Source organism: Callorhinchus milii, unplaced genomic scaffold (genome assembly GCF_018977255.1).
Source record: "Callorhinchus milii isolate IMCB2004 unplaced genomic scaffold, IMCB_Cmil_1.0 Scaffold3, whole genome shotgun sequence".
In the NCBI taxonomy this organism is placed as follows: Eukaryota; Metazoa; Chordata; class Chondrichthyes; order Chimaeriformes; family Callorhinchidae; genus Callorhinchus; species Callorhinchus milii.
In genome coordinates this window covers 63,488,862-63,503,471 of record NW_024704744.1, presented here as the reverse complement: position 1 = coordinate 63,503,471, position 14,610 = coordinate 63,488,862, and the positions used below count along the sequence as shown (strand labels likewise).

The window sequence follows — 14,610 nt, the reverse complement described above, 5'->3', positions numbered from 1 at the left end:
ACTCAAACACTACTGACCGCATGTGCCCAAATAATTTTTCCCCAAGAAAATTAAGTTTTGCTAAGTGAGGATAATGTATTACATTCCTGCATATTGGACAGTCCAATCATGACATTAAGTTGTTATTTGTCTTTAACTTTAGTTCAGTTGATTTTATCCTTTAAGTTATAGGTCAATCCACAGATTCTTCTGTCTCATTTTCAATGTAGCAAAATACCAGTAAAGCTTATCATAGCTTTATTACTTTAATATTACTGTAATATTATTTTAATAGTATCTTAATATTATTTTAATATTACTTTAATATTACTTTAATATTATTTTAATATTTCCACTAGGGTTTGATTCCCCAAGCACTGGACAGCCCTAGGGGAGTAACTTGCCCAAATGTTGCTTAGTAGTGAGTGAGTCAGTCTGTGGGAAATTACTGCTTTTTTCAAGTCCACTCTTATAAAACTTAAATCTAACATTGTGAAGGTAAACATTGCAACATGGCATCCGAAGCCCAAAGTTACAGTGGAGGGAGGTCAGTCTGAGCAATCACCAGGTTTGTAAGGTCTTATTTCTGGTATTTTTTTCAAAAATTCCTTAATAAGGAATTTGAGCCAGGCAACTGGGTATTTTTTCTGGAAATAAGTCATGCTGACCCATGGGAACACAAATCAAATGTGATAGACATCCAGAATGCAGGTCAACAAGAATTCAGGATATCTTAATGAATTCTGTTAAAAAATATTGTATGAGGGTATCAGGTAGGCTCATATGTTAGCCCTCTTCCGCCTCTGACTCAGAAAGTTGTGGGTTCAAGATCCAGTTTATGATTTTGAATTCATGCAGTCTAGGCCGACTTTCTAATAAGAACATCAGAAATGCTAGACGAAAAAAGACCAAGGTCCATCTAGTTTACCTTCCACCTTCCTGATGGTCACGTGCACATATGTCCCAAACTACCTATGTACTATATCCCATAATGTTAGTTCCTAAAGGAAAACTATCTAATCTGTGTTTGAAAGAATCAAAACTTCCTGCTTCAACCGCTCACAGAAATAGTGTTTGCGTAGATTCGTTCTGAATTTCCCCCCTTCAATCGTAAGTCGTGTGCTCTGGTTCTATTATTCTGGACAAATTGAAACAGCGTGTTATGATCTATATGGTCTTGCCCCTTTAGAATCTCTTAAGACAGCAATCAGTTCGCCTCACAATCTTCTCTTTTCCAGCATGAGCTTTACTTAGTAGTTCCCTATAGTTCAATCACTCCAATCCCTCAATCAGTTTGGTTGCCCTCGTCTGTATCTTCTCGCTTTACTCACTGCCACAAAGCATTATTGGGAGAGCTTCAATTTATTGTCAATCAGGACTCCAAGGTACTTTTCATTTTCCATGAGTATTATTTTCCCCATGTGCAGTACTTTACATTTCTCCACATTGAAGTTCATCTGGCACTGGTCTGCCCAATTTCCAAGTATGTTCAAACCCTCCTGTAACCTATCTTGTTCAGCTTCGCAATCTACCACCTTCGTTAGCTTGGTGTCATCTGCAAACTTAGCCACTGTGCTTGCGACTCCTAGTTCCAGATCATTTGATCTAATGCAGTGCTAGGGTTGTGCTGAATTGTTTGAGATGCCATCCTTTGGACGAGATATTAAGCCAAGGTTCTGTTTGCCTGTTCATAGACATTAAAGATCCCATGATACTATTTTAAAAAAAAGAAGTCTCTCCCAGTTTCCTGGCTAACAATCCCCCAGATAAAATATTCACTTCATGGCTGTTTGTGTGACTCTGCTTTAATTGGCTGCCACATTTGCCTAAAAATACATAATTACTACCCTTCACTGTAAAATCCTGTAAAGTGCTATTAGACATTTTGACAATGTGATAAAGCACTGTATCAAATGTAAGGATCATTATTAACCCAATTGTAGCTCTCTAGGGATCTAAAAGAGAATTTAGGAGGAACTACTTCACGCAAAGGGTAGTGAGATTGTGGAACTTGCTGCCTGAAGCGGTGGTTGAATCAGACACTGTAGATACATTTAAGAGGAAGCTAAACCTTCACATGAGGGAGAAGGAAATAGAAGTATATGGGAGACAGTAAAGCAGTGTGTGGAGGCTCGTGTGGAGTATAAACATGGACTGGCTGAGCTGAATATCCTGTTTTTATTCTTTGTAATTCTTTGCAAATGCTTTTAATAACATTTTCAAAGTAGACCTGTTCCTTTAAGATTCAGTGAAGGAATAGCAGGTCCTCATGTATCAAATGGTTTTGTTCCCATCTTAGAATACATTACTGAGTATACATAAAGTGCATAAACATCTGGGAATTTGGGGTAGGGAGACAGTTAATGCACAGGTTAGATTAATCTCCAACTTATAGGTTAGACATTTTGAGTGTCTGCACATTCTCTCAAATCGAAGGTTTCTCCATTCTGAGTAAACTTTCAGAGTTATCACCATAATTTCACCGAGATAGCAATCGAAGAATTCACTAAGTGAGGATGAGGAAAGAAAAATAAAGCAATGAATGCCGCTTAGCATGCCCCAATTGCGACATTCCACATCATTTTGGCAAACTACCAGACCCTGATCATCACATTCAAGATCTTCATCTTTTACCTTCCATCCATTCTAAGAGAGAGCACATTGTATATTCTTGTTTACCACAGTGAGTTGGAATATTATTAGCTGCTTCCTCAAAGCATTTAATTGTCCTGAACTAATATTTTTGCTGCACCTCTACTGAAATGCACATCTATTGATCAGTATCAGCTAGTTTTCCCAATTTTACTCCTTGCCCGAAGTCTTTTTCAATTCCCTCTGAATGTACACTCTGCCTATTTGTGTTAGTTTTCAGTCTGGCTGCCTTCCTATGTGTCCTTGTCATCTGCACCCAGGCTTTCAGCTTCTCTCCCTCTCCACCCTCTTTTCATATCTTTTCCCTCTTTGCATTTAGCTATTGAATGGAATGAAGGTCTCGAAGAGCTGATTGGATTTATTGGAGATCACCAATTATGGAAAAGGGAGAATTAAAGTTGTTGTCTACAGTCAACTAAAATGTATTTGGAGGAGTATAGCGGCTGAAGATTTGGCTAATGACAGTAGACTAGAATCATAAAAGCGTAGGACATTACTGTTTTATTCCATCAGCAAAGGATTTTAAAGCTCGCGATTACAGCCTCGATTATAGCCTCTTTCAGGAGCTGGGAACATATTGCTGAGATGAGATTTGACTTAGACTGACACTCCAATACATTGTCGGAAGTGCCATCCTACAGATGAGACATTGAACTGGGTCCTATCTGCCTGTTCGGGTAGACATTAAAGATTCCATAGCACTGGTTGAAAGGAAAGGGGAGTTTTCACTGGCCAACAATCTCCCAGATAAAATTGATCATTCACATCATGGCTGTTTGTGGAACATTGCTGTGCACAAATTAGCTGCTGTTCACCAGAAATGCACAAGTCACACCACTTTGGAAAATCCTGTGAAGCACGTTGAGATATTTTTAAAATGTGATAAAGCACTGCGTTAATTTCAATGATTATAATAAATCACTATATTTTATGTTTGTAAGGAAGTTTTGACAGTCAGATGCTGTTTCATGGAGATAGCGTCCTCCAATGCTGCTACAGGTATGGATCACCGTACCACTCTCAATACATTGTGGTAGCATTTGAGTAACATAGGAAAAGTACTTATGGAAATCCAATACAGATCATCATAATATATGTTAATGTAATCTCAACTAGTATAATAAATATCCTCCACGATTCATTAAGACAGCACTCTGAGGCGCTATCCTGCATGGGGGTGGGGGTGTTGCGTTATATAAATGCAAGCTGTTGTTGTTGATTCTCTCTTAGTGAATAAGCATAGAAATGTCTCACTGATAACATTTCCTATCATGACCACTCTCCTGTTACACACTATAACAATACTGGGCACAATTAATGAAAGCCTCTCGTATTGAGGTCTTTCTTAAATGCAACTCTTTGCTTCCTCGCTCTTTGCTTTGCTCTCTGTAAAAGCATTGGACCAAGGTCTGTGCTCTCACAGCTTGGCGATGTGGTTTGAGTAATGCCCCTATTCCCATTGTCCGGCAGCGCCCTCAAATAGCACAATCTATCTTCCACACAATGCGATGTTAACTCCATCACTGCTGCTGTTGTGAGGCCACATTAGCAGCTGCTCTGCTCCCCATCATCACTGCAGACCTAGTCAATCTGAAAGGAAAGAGTAGAAAGAGTCAGGAAACACCAAGTTAATATCACATTTGAATGAACTTTGCCATCTCTTTTCAAGATATTTCATTATTTAAGGCTTGAGTGAATCTGAAACTGTACTGATTCAGCGATGGAAAGACGAGCAGGGAGAGCATAGCAATGAGTCCCTTTCAGGCTTCACTAAAAGGAAAATGTTCCTAATCCCATTTTACAGCTGCCACAATGCCAATAGAGTAATCCACCATTCAGAGTCACTGACGCTGGCCTTTCAGGTCTGGGGTGCTGGTGGTGTACAGCGTAGTGCTTGTTTGGCAGGACACATGAGGAGGAGATCTTCAGAGAATTCTCTTAAGTACTACATCGCTTGTATTGATATTGTATTGTATTAATATTGTATCTGCTACTAAATTCGTATCAATGCTGTGCTGTGCAGAGCTGATCTGTGCTGGATTGATTGTGTTGAGCAAGGCTATGTTGAACTGTATTAGTGATGGGGGTTTGTTCTGGTTGTGTGATATTATTTCTTGCATTGGAGAGGAGTACCAGAAAGTTATCATCATGGTGATGAGTGGGACACCGTCGGGCACTCACATGTTACAAGATTTTAAATGAAGTAGGATTGTGCCACTTCCACTGGCTTTGGGCTGGGGAGAGTTTGAATTGACTGAATTGAATTGACTGGCAATGTGTTCTTTGTTTACTGCTTAGGGCAGTTTTACGGGTTTTGCTTTGACCATTTACACTCAGTGTTAGACTGCATACACAGAATGACATCACACAGCAAGCCTGACATTGCAAAACCAACAGATTTCCACCGTTGATGATAGCAAATTTACTTTAGCTGTACATAGATGTGTGGATGAAGCAAAATCATGGAATTTTTTCCTGAATTTCTTTTGACTTCAGGGAGTTTCCAAAATAGAGCTTTTTCTCTGGAAGTCAATGGGTGGAATGACATCCATCGTGAAATATTTTACATTTGGTAAAGCGTCTCATGTTGGGAGAATGGCTCAAAGAATAACAAGTGATGTCTTTTTTCTTTTTCTATGTTTACGTATGTAATCTAGCTACAAAATACAGACAGTCACTGCACTTTACAGTAAATCCTTTGAGATACTCTCACAATGTGAAAGGTGCTAGACTAAATGTAAGGATTATTATTAATATTGATTAATGTCAGCCTTAGTCAGTTGCTAGCAGTCTCGCCTTCTGAGACAGAAGGCTGTGAGTTCAAATTCATAGTCTAGGCTGGCACTCTGCGAGTAATGCTAAGGTGCTGTCTTTCACATGAGACATTAAACTGAGGTCCCGCCTACCTCAGATGAATGTTAAAGACCCCATGGCACTATTCAAAAAGAGAAGGTGTCCAGTCTAACAATCCCCAAAATAAAATTGGTCATTCACTTTACAGAAATTTGTCTGTAGAGTGAATAATACAGTACAGAGTGTGGCACACTGACCTGATCAGCTTTGTTGTAAACACAACTATGAGGAAATCATCAGTATTTTCTTGTCATGTTGTTCCCACTAAGTCAGTGCGTCCTGTAGTGTATTGGTTAGAGCACTTGCCTCGCAAGCAAAAGGACCAGGGTTCGATTCCTGGGCGGGGTAAAACCTTAGGCAAATTTTCTTACTCCACAATTGGCTGACGTGATTCGCCCACAAAATATGCAGTCAATTCACTTTATAGTATATTCTGTGAAGCTCTTTGAGACGTCTCAATGACTTGATAAAGCGCTATATCAAATGCAAGGATTATTATTATTATTGTTGTTAGTATTATTAGTCCTGCGATGACTACTCATTCTCCTCTCTTGTGACCAGGAACGGGCTCGCTTATAGACTGAGGAGAATCCAAAGCCATTTGTAACTCAGGCTCAATCGCACAATGAACAAATTCACACTTGGAATCATCGTTCTAGGTAGGTAGCAGAAAACCTGATCCATTTTACATGTATAAACTGCAAAAGATGACATATTTAATAGGATAAAATCTGTCAGGGACCAGAAATGCACCAAATAAGCAAAAGGAGATGAACACTGCATGTAAGTTGTGATTTTATATTTGAGAGTTGTGCTCAGATTGTTTCTTTAATTTTGACTGTAATCAAACCTGTGATTTTTTTTCTGAGGTTAAATAAGAACATTTGTGTATATGTCTCCTTGATCTTCTGATACAGGATAGTTTGGATGGCAAGGTTTCAAAGAGAAGCAGCTGTTGCAAAGATGTGCAGCATAAATTATTGATTGTCTTCATCTTCATGTCCCTTCGTAGTCTTACCCATCCTTTTCTATGCAATTTCGTTCAGTCCTATTCTCCCGCCTGTTACCCTTGCTCTTCCAATACTAATGGGATGCTCTGCCCAGAAAGCTGTGAAGGAGGTGGAATCAATGCGGATGGTTTATCAGAGAGATAGACAAATACTTGGCCAGTGTAGCTATTGAATGATATGGTGAAAAGGCAGAGTATTGGGCTTAAAAGACCTAATAAATTGGTAGAACTATCTCAGTGGTCTGAATGGCTTCCTCTGTTCCTGTTTTCCTGTTTCTTACTTCTTGTCCTTGTTAATTTAATTCAACCATTGTTTCCTGTGTTTCAGCCACTATACCCTGTGCTTTGGAACTCTCTTCCCAAACCTCTTCAACCTGTTTCCTCTTTCCATGCATCCACAATTCTATTAAAAACCTATCTCTTAGACCTTGCAGTTGGTCAACATTGTCTGTTAAGCTCTTCGAGATAGAAGATCATCCTGTCGACTTTACAAGAACAAGTTGTTGTTGTTGTTGTTGACAGTGCTATTTCTCCACTTGTGACAGTCAAACAGTCATGTTTCTGAATTGACATTTTTTCTGTTCTCTAATGCAGCTCACGTGAAGGTGGAAAGAGCAGATGTTCAAGACTCTTATTTTTCTTTCCAGTTCTACTGCTGATGTTTGCAGATGGTGTAAAGCCAAAGGCAAGGAGAGGCAAAAAGCAAAGTAGGTGCAAAGTCTGACCTGGAAATATCTGTAGTGTGCTTGTCTCTCAGCGAGTGTGTTAGCTGATGCTTCTTGCCTGGTTAGTTATGTGCAGCAGATTTTTTTTAATGTTCCTCCTCTTGAAACCATCTGAGCAGTTTCACAAGGGGAAGCCTTTTTGACATTTACCTTCTCCGAATCACATTCACTCACCCAGAGGGCCTCTGCATATATACAGTTTTTTTTCAGGATTAAAAGCTTGTTGGAGTTGGCCCCAGTACTGGATTTATAGTATGTCTGAAAAGTTTGATGATTGATTGAGGGAATGAGGGATTTGAAGAAATCCAATGACTTGAGATTGTTAATAACTCAGGAGATGCTAAATCTCCAAATAAAAGTTGCCTGTCACCTGCAGAAGAAGGATTTGCACAGATGAAGAGCTGATGTCTTGATACACTGAGATTCCTGGAAACTATTTACACTGCAGGATTTTTTGTTGGCTGGCACTCAGCAATTGGGTTGTTGAAGTGCTTCGTAGATGCTAGTATTTATAACCAGGTGTCAATGCTAAAGTTATTGAGTCTTTGTGGGCTTGATCAGTCGAGTCGGTGTCTTAGATTCCAGGCACTCCACAGGGTTATATCCGTAATATAAAGGTTGTACAAACTGCTAAGCTGATCCTTTGAACATACTCAAATGCTCTAGTTCATACCAAACAACCAAGCCAAATATAACACATTATATATTTAAAGTTTAATTTGTTCCTCCTCTTGAAACTATCTGTGTGCAAACTGTATTTGAAAAGGGAGAAGCTTTTCCCCATATTATTTAGTGGTTGAAAGTACTTATTTAGGTTAAATAAACAGACAAGGGCGGCTACAAGTCTCTGCATGTCCTATTTTGCAGCAACTGTTTATACATTTATTGCCACATTGGCAAAGGGCAACACGTTAATACTTTAAAGATGAATTGTTTTTACATGATGAGCGATGAATCAACTAACATGAATGAACACTTTTCACTTTTTTTGTCTCTAACCATCTGTTTCCTCTTGTGGCTTTAGGCGTGGCCCAGATAGACTGTGACATCCGAGCTGGAAAAATTAAGGTGCCAGAGTTCATTGCCAAATGCTCACCAGGATGTCTCAGTACAAAGCAAGCCGTGTGGGGCACGGACGTCTATGCATCTGTTTCCAGCGTGTGTGGCGCAGCTATACACAGGTCATTGTTTCTATTATTTTCTAACCCGAACTGTGGGCTGAAATTCTCTTCAGTGTCATATGCAGCGCCCTTTGTCGATGTCGGCCAAAGCTGCTATTTTAGCAGCAGTTCAACTGGACGTTTTACTCAATGATTTATTAAGTTCCAGAGGCATTCATTCTCTCTTCAGCAACGGGTTTAATTTGCAAGTTGCCCTCTGAAAACGAGGTGCTCCTCCAGCACTGCATTGGATTGTTAGCCTAGACTATAAAGTTCTGACGTATGGTTTGAGCCCACGACCTTCTTACTTGCAGAGGTGACACCTCAAACAGTTGAGTTCTGGGCTCCAAACAGTGAGTTCAGGGCCCAGGGTGTCCACTACTTATGTTCTCTGGTAAGATCTACTGATTGCGGAGCAGGCTGCCAGAGTCACAGCAAAGGACTCTTGTTTGCTAACCGGAGAGAAATGGAACAGTTTTTGTGAACTGTACCTTCCGCAGGTCAACCACACAGCACTGGATGGTGATTGGAAATAAGCTGCTCTGGGTGTGCGGAATGGTCTGCAAGGAGAGCAAATCAGAAAAAGAAATCTAAGGCAATTGGATTCTTTTCCTTGACAACCTGTGCAGTGTAATTTGAAACCAGAAAACTGAAGGGTGCTGACAGGTGGAAACTCACATCAATCAGAGTAAGCTCATTGCCCAAGTTTCCCACATGGTGGAGTATCCGCTCATTGCCTCATGTGAAGGACGCTATATAAATACAAGTTGTTGTTGTTGTATCTCCTGATTTGATGGGGATGAGCACCATGGGGTGCCTTGAAGTACTTGAAACTACTCTTCAGGGTTCATTTTTTTAATACCATTTAGCACTTTATACACCTCCTGAAAACTATCTCCAAGACTCCTCTTTTCAAGGCTGAAGATTCCGATTTAACTATTTTTTCATAGCTTTTCCTTCTAATACTGGCGATCAGCTTTGTTGCCTTTCTCTGCGTTGCCTGGCAAGCTTGGGCAACCCTTTTGTACTAGGTACTGTGCATACTGTTTCATATGTTGTCTCATCATGTAAACACAATGTGAAGTAATGTTACAGAAATGTGTGCAATTTTGGAACTCTGCCTCACATTGTTTTTACATGATGAGCAATGAATCAACTAACATCACTGTGTTTCTTTCAGCTGTAGTTACCATTTCTCTGTCATCATTTATGAAAATAGGAAAACTTGCTTGCTTTTTAGTCAGTTGAAACCTCCACAATGTTAAGAGATCCCCCAAAATGTGTGTGCTTCACAATCTCCTACCTTTTAATACAGCAACTTTTCACGTTGGGCAGACATCTCAAATCACTCACGGGATTTAATGTAAAGTGCAATGACTGTGTATTTCGTAGGTGAACACAACAATCAATTTGCATGGAACAATGTCGCACATACAGCCATGAAGTGAATGACTAATTTTATCTGGGAGATTATTGGACAGGACACCAGGAGAAATGCGCTTCTCTTTTAGAGTTGTGACATAAAAACTTTAAATATCCACCTGGACAGGCAGACGGGACCACAGATTAACGTCTCATCTGAAGGACGGCACCTCCAACAATGCAACCAAAGCACCCCATGTATTGGAGTGTCAGCCTAGTTTATGTAAATTCAAAGCTCTGATGTAAGCCCAAATTCTTCTGACTCAAAGGTGAAAGTGTTACCATCTGAGCCAGGCTGACACCTTTCCTTCACAAGTACTCTTGATTTGTTGGTCAATTGTCCTTGAGCCTCTGAAACACCAAACGCCCGGAGTTTACAGATTATATAAGATGTATTAGACATTGTATAAGATATTGTTATCCAAAAAGAAAATGCTTAACATCTTTACTGTACAGCGTAATGTTACATACTGTATGTAACATGCTCATAACCACATGGAGATATAATGGTATAAGAGTAGATTTAAGCCACAGTTTGCTGATTAGGCAATATCACTGCATTTTATCGTATAATCCTGTGAAGCTCTTTGAGATGTCCTCTTGATGTGAAAGGCACATTTCAAATGAAAAGTGTTATTATTATGATTATTAATAACAATATTAACTTACCTGTCTGTTGCCTCCAACAGTGGCATCATTGACAACAATGGAGGAAAGATCCATGTGCGTAAAGTGCCGAGTAAGCCAAATTACAGAGGAAGCTTTTCCAATGGTATTCGTTCCTTGTCACTTCCTAGATGGAAAGAATCCTTTGTGGTCTCAGGTGACACCTTTTTTCCTCTAAACGTATGATTTTTTTTGTTGAAAAAGAGATTTAATTCTCATTTTGATCTTGATTTTCATTTGATCGTTACACAAATCAATCAGAAAGGATAGAGAGAAGATAAATGAGAGATACTAAACAATAGTGTTTAGAGGATTGAACCAGCCAGGTGATCTTTAATGCTCTTAAATGATCTTGTACCTATCTATGTTCTGAAGTACCTGTTCTCACGAAACCAGTGGGACTATCTGCACAAAACACTTCCTTCATAAATCCCTACAATATTATTTGACAAAATTGAGTTGATGTTGCAATCATTTGCTGTTTGTAGAGTAGCCCCACTGACTATGAACAAGTCACTTTGCTACTGTATGGCTAACTACTGACCAGCATCTTCCACTTCCCTCCTTCCTACCTGCCCCTCCCTCTGAAAATACTACCTTTAGGGTGCATGACATTAATACAAAAGGACATTGGTTTGTAGAGAAAGAGCAATTCCAGGACAGATACCAAGGTTTTTATTTACTCAGAGGACTAGAACAGGCTGCTGGGAAAGCTGGCAGAAGCCAGGACACTGGACTCATTAAAAAAAACAGCTTGATATCGTGATGGGGGCACAGTAGAGTTCTTGAAGGATGAAATCAAATTGGCCGAAGGGCCTTCTTCATCCAAACCAATTTGTGAAAGTATCTTAAATGAATTGATAGTTAGCCACAACTGAATAAAAAAAGATTCCTTGCATTTCATTCCCTCAGGACTCTGTCCTCGGTCCCCTCCTCTTCACCCTCTATATGCTCCCCCTTGGTGACATCATCCGCAGATATGGGGTTAACTTCCACATGTATGCGGATGACACCCAACTCTACCTTTCCTCCTCTACCCTCAACTCCACGACCACCGATATCCTGACAGCTGCCTGTCTGACATCGAGTCCTGGACGAGAGACAACTTTCTTCAGCTAAACGTGCGTAAAGCTGAGGCCCTCCTGATTGGCTCGCGTCAGCGCCTCCGCACCTCAGGCGCTGACAGCATCAGCATCCAAGGCTTCACCTCTCAAAGCCAGTCAGGAACCTCGTTGTTCTGTTCGACCCTGAGCTGTCCTTTCTCCCTATATCCGCGCCACAACTGGCACCGCCTTCCATCACCTCCGGAATATCGCCAGACTACGGCACTACCTCACCCCTCACGCTGCTGAAACTCTGGTCCACGCCTTTATCACCTCAAGGCTGGACTATGGGAACTCTCTCCTCGCCGGCCTTCCCGGCACCTCCCTCCACAAGCTGCAGGTCATTCAGAACTCTGCAGCTTGTGTACTGTCCCGCACCAGGCTTCGCGACCACATCACTCCCACCCTCGCTCGCCTCCACTGGCTCCCCATCCCCCAGAGGATCGAATTCAAGATCCTCATCCTCACCTACAAGGCCATTCATGCCTCGCTCCCTCCTACCTCTCTGACCTACTATCCCCCTACCTTCCTGCCCGTACCCTCCGTTCCTCTGGCTCCGGTCTGCTCCACATCCCCCGCCCCAACCATCCTACCATCGGTGGCCGGGCCTTCAGCCTCTCATCCTCTAGGCTCTGGAACTCTATCCCCCAGTGCCTTCGCCGCTTCCTCCCTTTCCTCCTTCAAGGCTGGTCTCAAGACTTTTTCTTTGACCGTGCCTTCATCTCCCCTCTCGACTCTCTATCCCCTCCTCGCTCCCTCCCTTCCCTCCCCTCACCCTGACCATTTACCCCCTGCTCAGGTCCTGACCCAACTGTACAGCGCCTTGGGACGTCCTCCCGACGTGAAAGGCGCTCAATAAATGGAATCTTGTTGTTGTTGTTGTAGCGCCTTAACATGTCATTGAGATGTCTTAAAGCACTTCACCAAATATGCTATGAAGTGAATTGGCTGTATATTTTGTGGGCGAAACACCGCATCCAATTGCGTACAGCAGTGTCCCACAAACAGTCGTGGATTAAAGTGACCAATTTATTAGTATTATTTCTAACTACCTTTTAACTAGGTCCATTTTCCTTCTCCTGATAACATTCAAGAATATCTGTAATAGTTAGAAGCACCATACTGATAGCTAATTAATTTTAAAATTTGCAATGTCGTTTGCTCTGATGTTTGTCCTTCTTATCATAGTCATCGACCTATTATTTGTTCTCTCTATTTGTACAGAGCCTAAACAGCAGAAAGGAGTCACTTATCCATCCATCCATGAATTTCTACCCTCAAGAAAGTCAACAGTAAGGACAGGTAGTGCCTGTTTTGGATGTGCTTTAGACGTAAAGCAGGTCCTGTTTGAATTTATTACAATGTAATAAGTTGCAAGTAGTTGCTACTCTCCTTACTCAAATCAGAGAATCTCACAGCAGAACCAAAGCAATCAGAACATAAAGCCTCACTTGGACAGCCCTTTCATTCAGGTGGAAAAACTGACGAGAATATGGTTCTACACCTGGTCATGAATGAAGTTAAGGTTAGGTTTTGTCTCTGTTTGACACACACGGAAACCCAGCAGCATGCTTGAGAGGCTCCAAACCAAACTGAAAATTCCACACATCTATGTTTTCTGTTTGTCTGGAATGGAGAGACGCACCTTGCTCACCTAATCCTGGAAATTGTTGGCAAGTGCCAAGGTTTGGGCCCCCCAGAATATGGTTAGGGGAACTGCCGGAGTTTAACCAGTTAAAGCAGTGGGGGTTGATATTGTGAACGCTAGCAAGCTTCCCGCTGCTTGCCCAGTGGGAAGCTTAACCTCAGCCTTTCAAAGGTACTGTGATGAGTTTTAATACCATTTTCTTTTGTTTTGGGGATTATTTATCCAGAGAGATTGAAACCAACCGCAGCCCCAGCCACCACTAGAGCACCAGTCATCACCACCAAGACACCAACCACCAGAGTACCAACTACTACCAAGGCACCCACAACAACACCTAAACCAACCAGCACCACCCAGCACCCAACGCCATCTCAGCCACTCTTGTATGAACTGAGAGAAGTAGGTTAGTAGTGATGGGAATTTATTCGAAAAGCCTATTACAGCTTCAGGGTTTGGTTTTGATGCAAACAAATCAACAAATAGAAAACTAAATAGAAAACAATGCGACGATTGTAACTGTGGGATCACTAAGGCATGGGTGATGTTACGTATCTGAGACCAATGGCAGATCATTGGATTTTAATTCCTCGGGATCTTACTTGAATCTTTGTACTCAGTTATATTGAACGGTTAAGCTTAGTGATGACAGATGTGAAATTGCTGCCTTAGAATCTCAGAATGTTAAAGTATAGATTTCTAATGGTGATGGTCATGGAGAGTCATTCCACAGCCAAGATACCTCTCTCATCTGACCAAAGGTGTCAACCTGGAGCAGTTGGTAGCATTCTCACCTCTAGGATTCAAGAATATAGCTTCAAGACCCACATCAAGAACTTTGAGCTCATAGTCTACATTGACACTCCAATGCAGTCCTGCAGAAAATACTGCACTATTGGAGATGCTGTCCTTCAGATGGGTTGTTGAAACAAGGTTCCGTCTGCCTGTTCAGGATCCCATGGCACTATTTGAAAAGAGAAGGGAATTTCTCCCAGTATCCTGGCCAACAATCCATCAAATAAAGTTGATCATTGGCTGTTTGGGGCCATTGCTGTGTGCCAATGGGCTGCTACTTTCGTCTACAAAATACACCCAATTGCACTTCACTGCACTTTATACAAACTTTGTGAAATGCTTTGAGATGTTATGGCCGTTATGTCAAATGCATGGGTGGTTATTTTTATTCAAAGGAGGCAATAAGGAGGCAGAGAATGGAGGTGAACCCTGGAAACAATTCAGTCACTAAATGCCTGACCCATTGTTATTTTGTCAATGCAGGTTACAGTGACAGAATCCCAAATGCTGCCTCTTTGAAACTTCCAGCAATTTCAAGTAAGTTTGCAGATGGTCTTTATTGGCATTGTTCCCTTGTATTGCAAAAGGGTCTGGGCCAAAC

At 41.3% G+C, this 14,610-nt stretch overlaps 1 protein-coding gene across 1 annotated transcript in view; it reads left to right on the top strand.

Moving 5' to 3' along the window:
- The window catches only part of vit (vitrin), a 35,647-nt gene that overhangs the window by 2,470 nt on the left and 18,567 nt on the right, over window positions 1-14,610 (top strand). Inside the window, exons 2-8 of the mRNA XM_007891317.2 lie at window positions 6,046-6,143; window positions 7,141-7,200; window positions 8,243-8,399; window positions 10,490-10,623; window positions 12,794-12,871; window positions 13,444-13,620; window positions 14,493-14,546. Coding sequence (XP_007889508.1) covers window positions 6,110-6,143; window positions 7,141-7,200; window positions 8,243-8,399; window positions 10,490-10,623; window positions 12,794-12,871; window positions 13,444-13,620; window positions 14,493-14,546 — 694 coding nt within the window. The 5' untranslated portion in view covers window positions 6,046-6,109. The remainder of the gene's footprint in view (window positions 1-6,045; window positions 6,144-7,140; window positions 7,201-8,242; window positions 8,400-10,489; window positions 10,624-12,793; window positions 12,872-13,443; window positions 13,621-14,492; window positions 14,547-14,610) is intronic.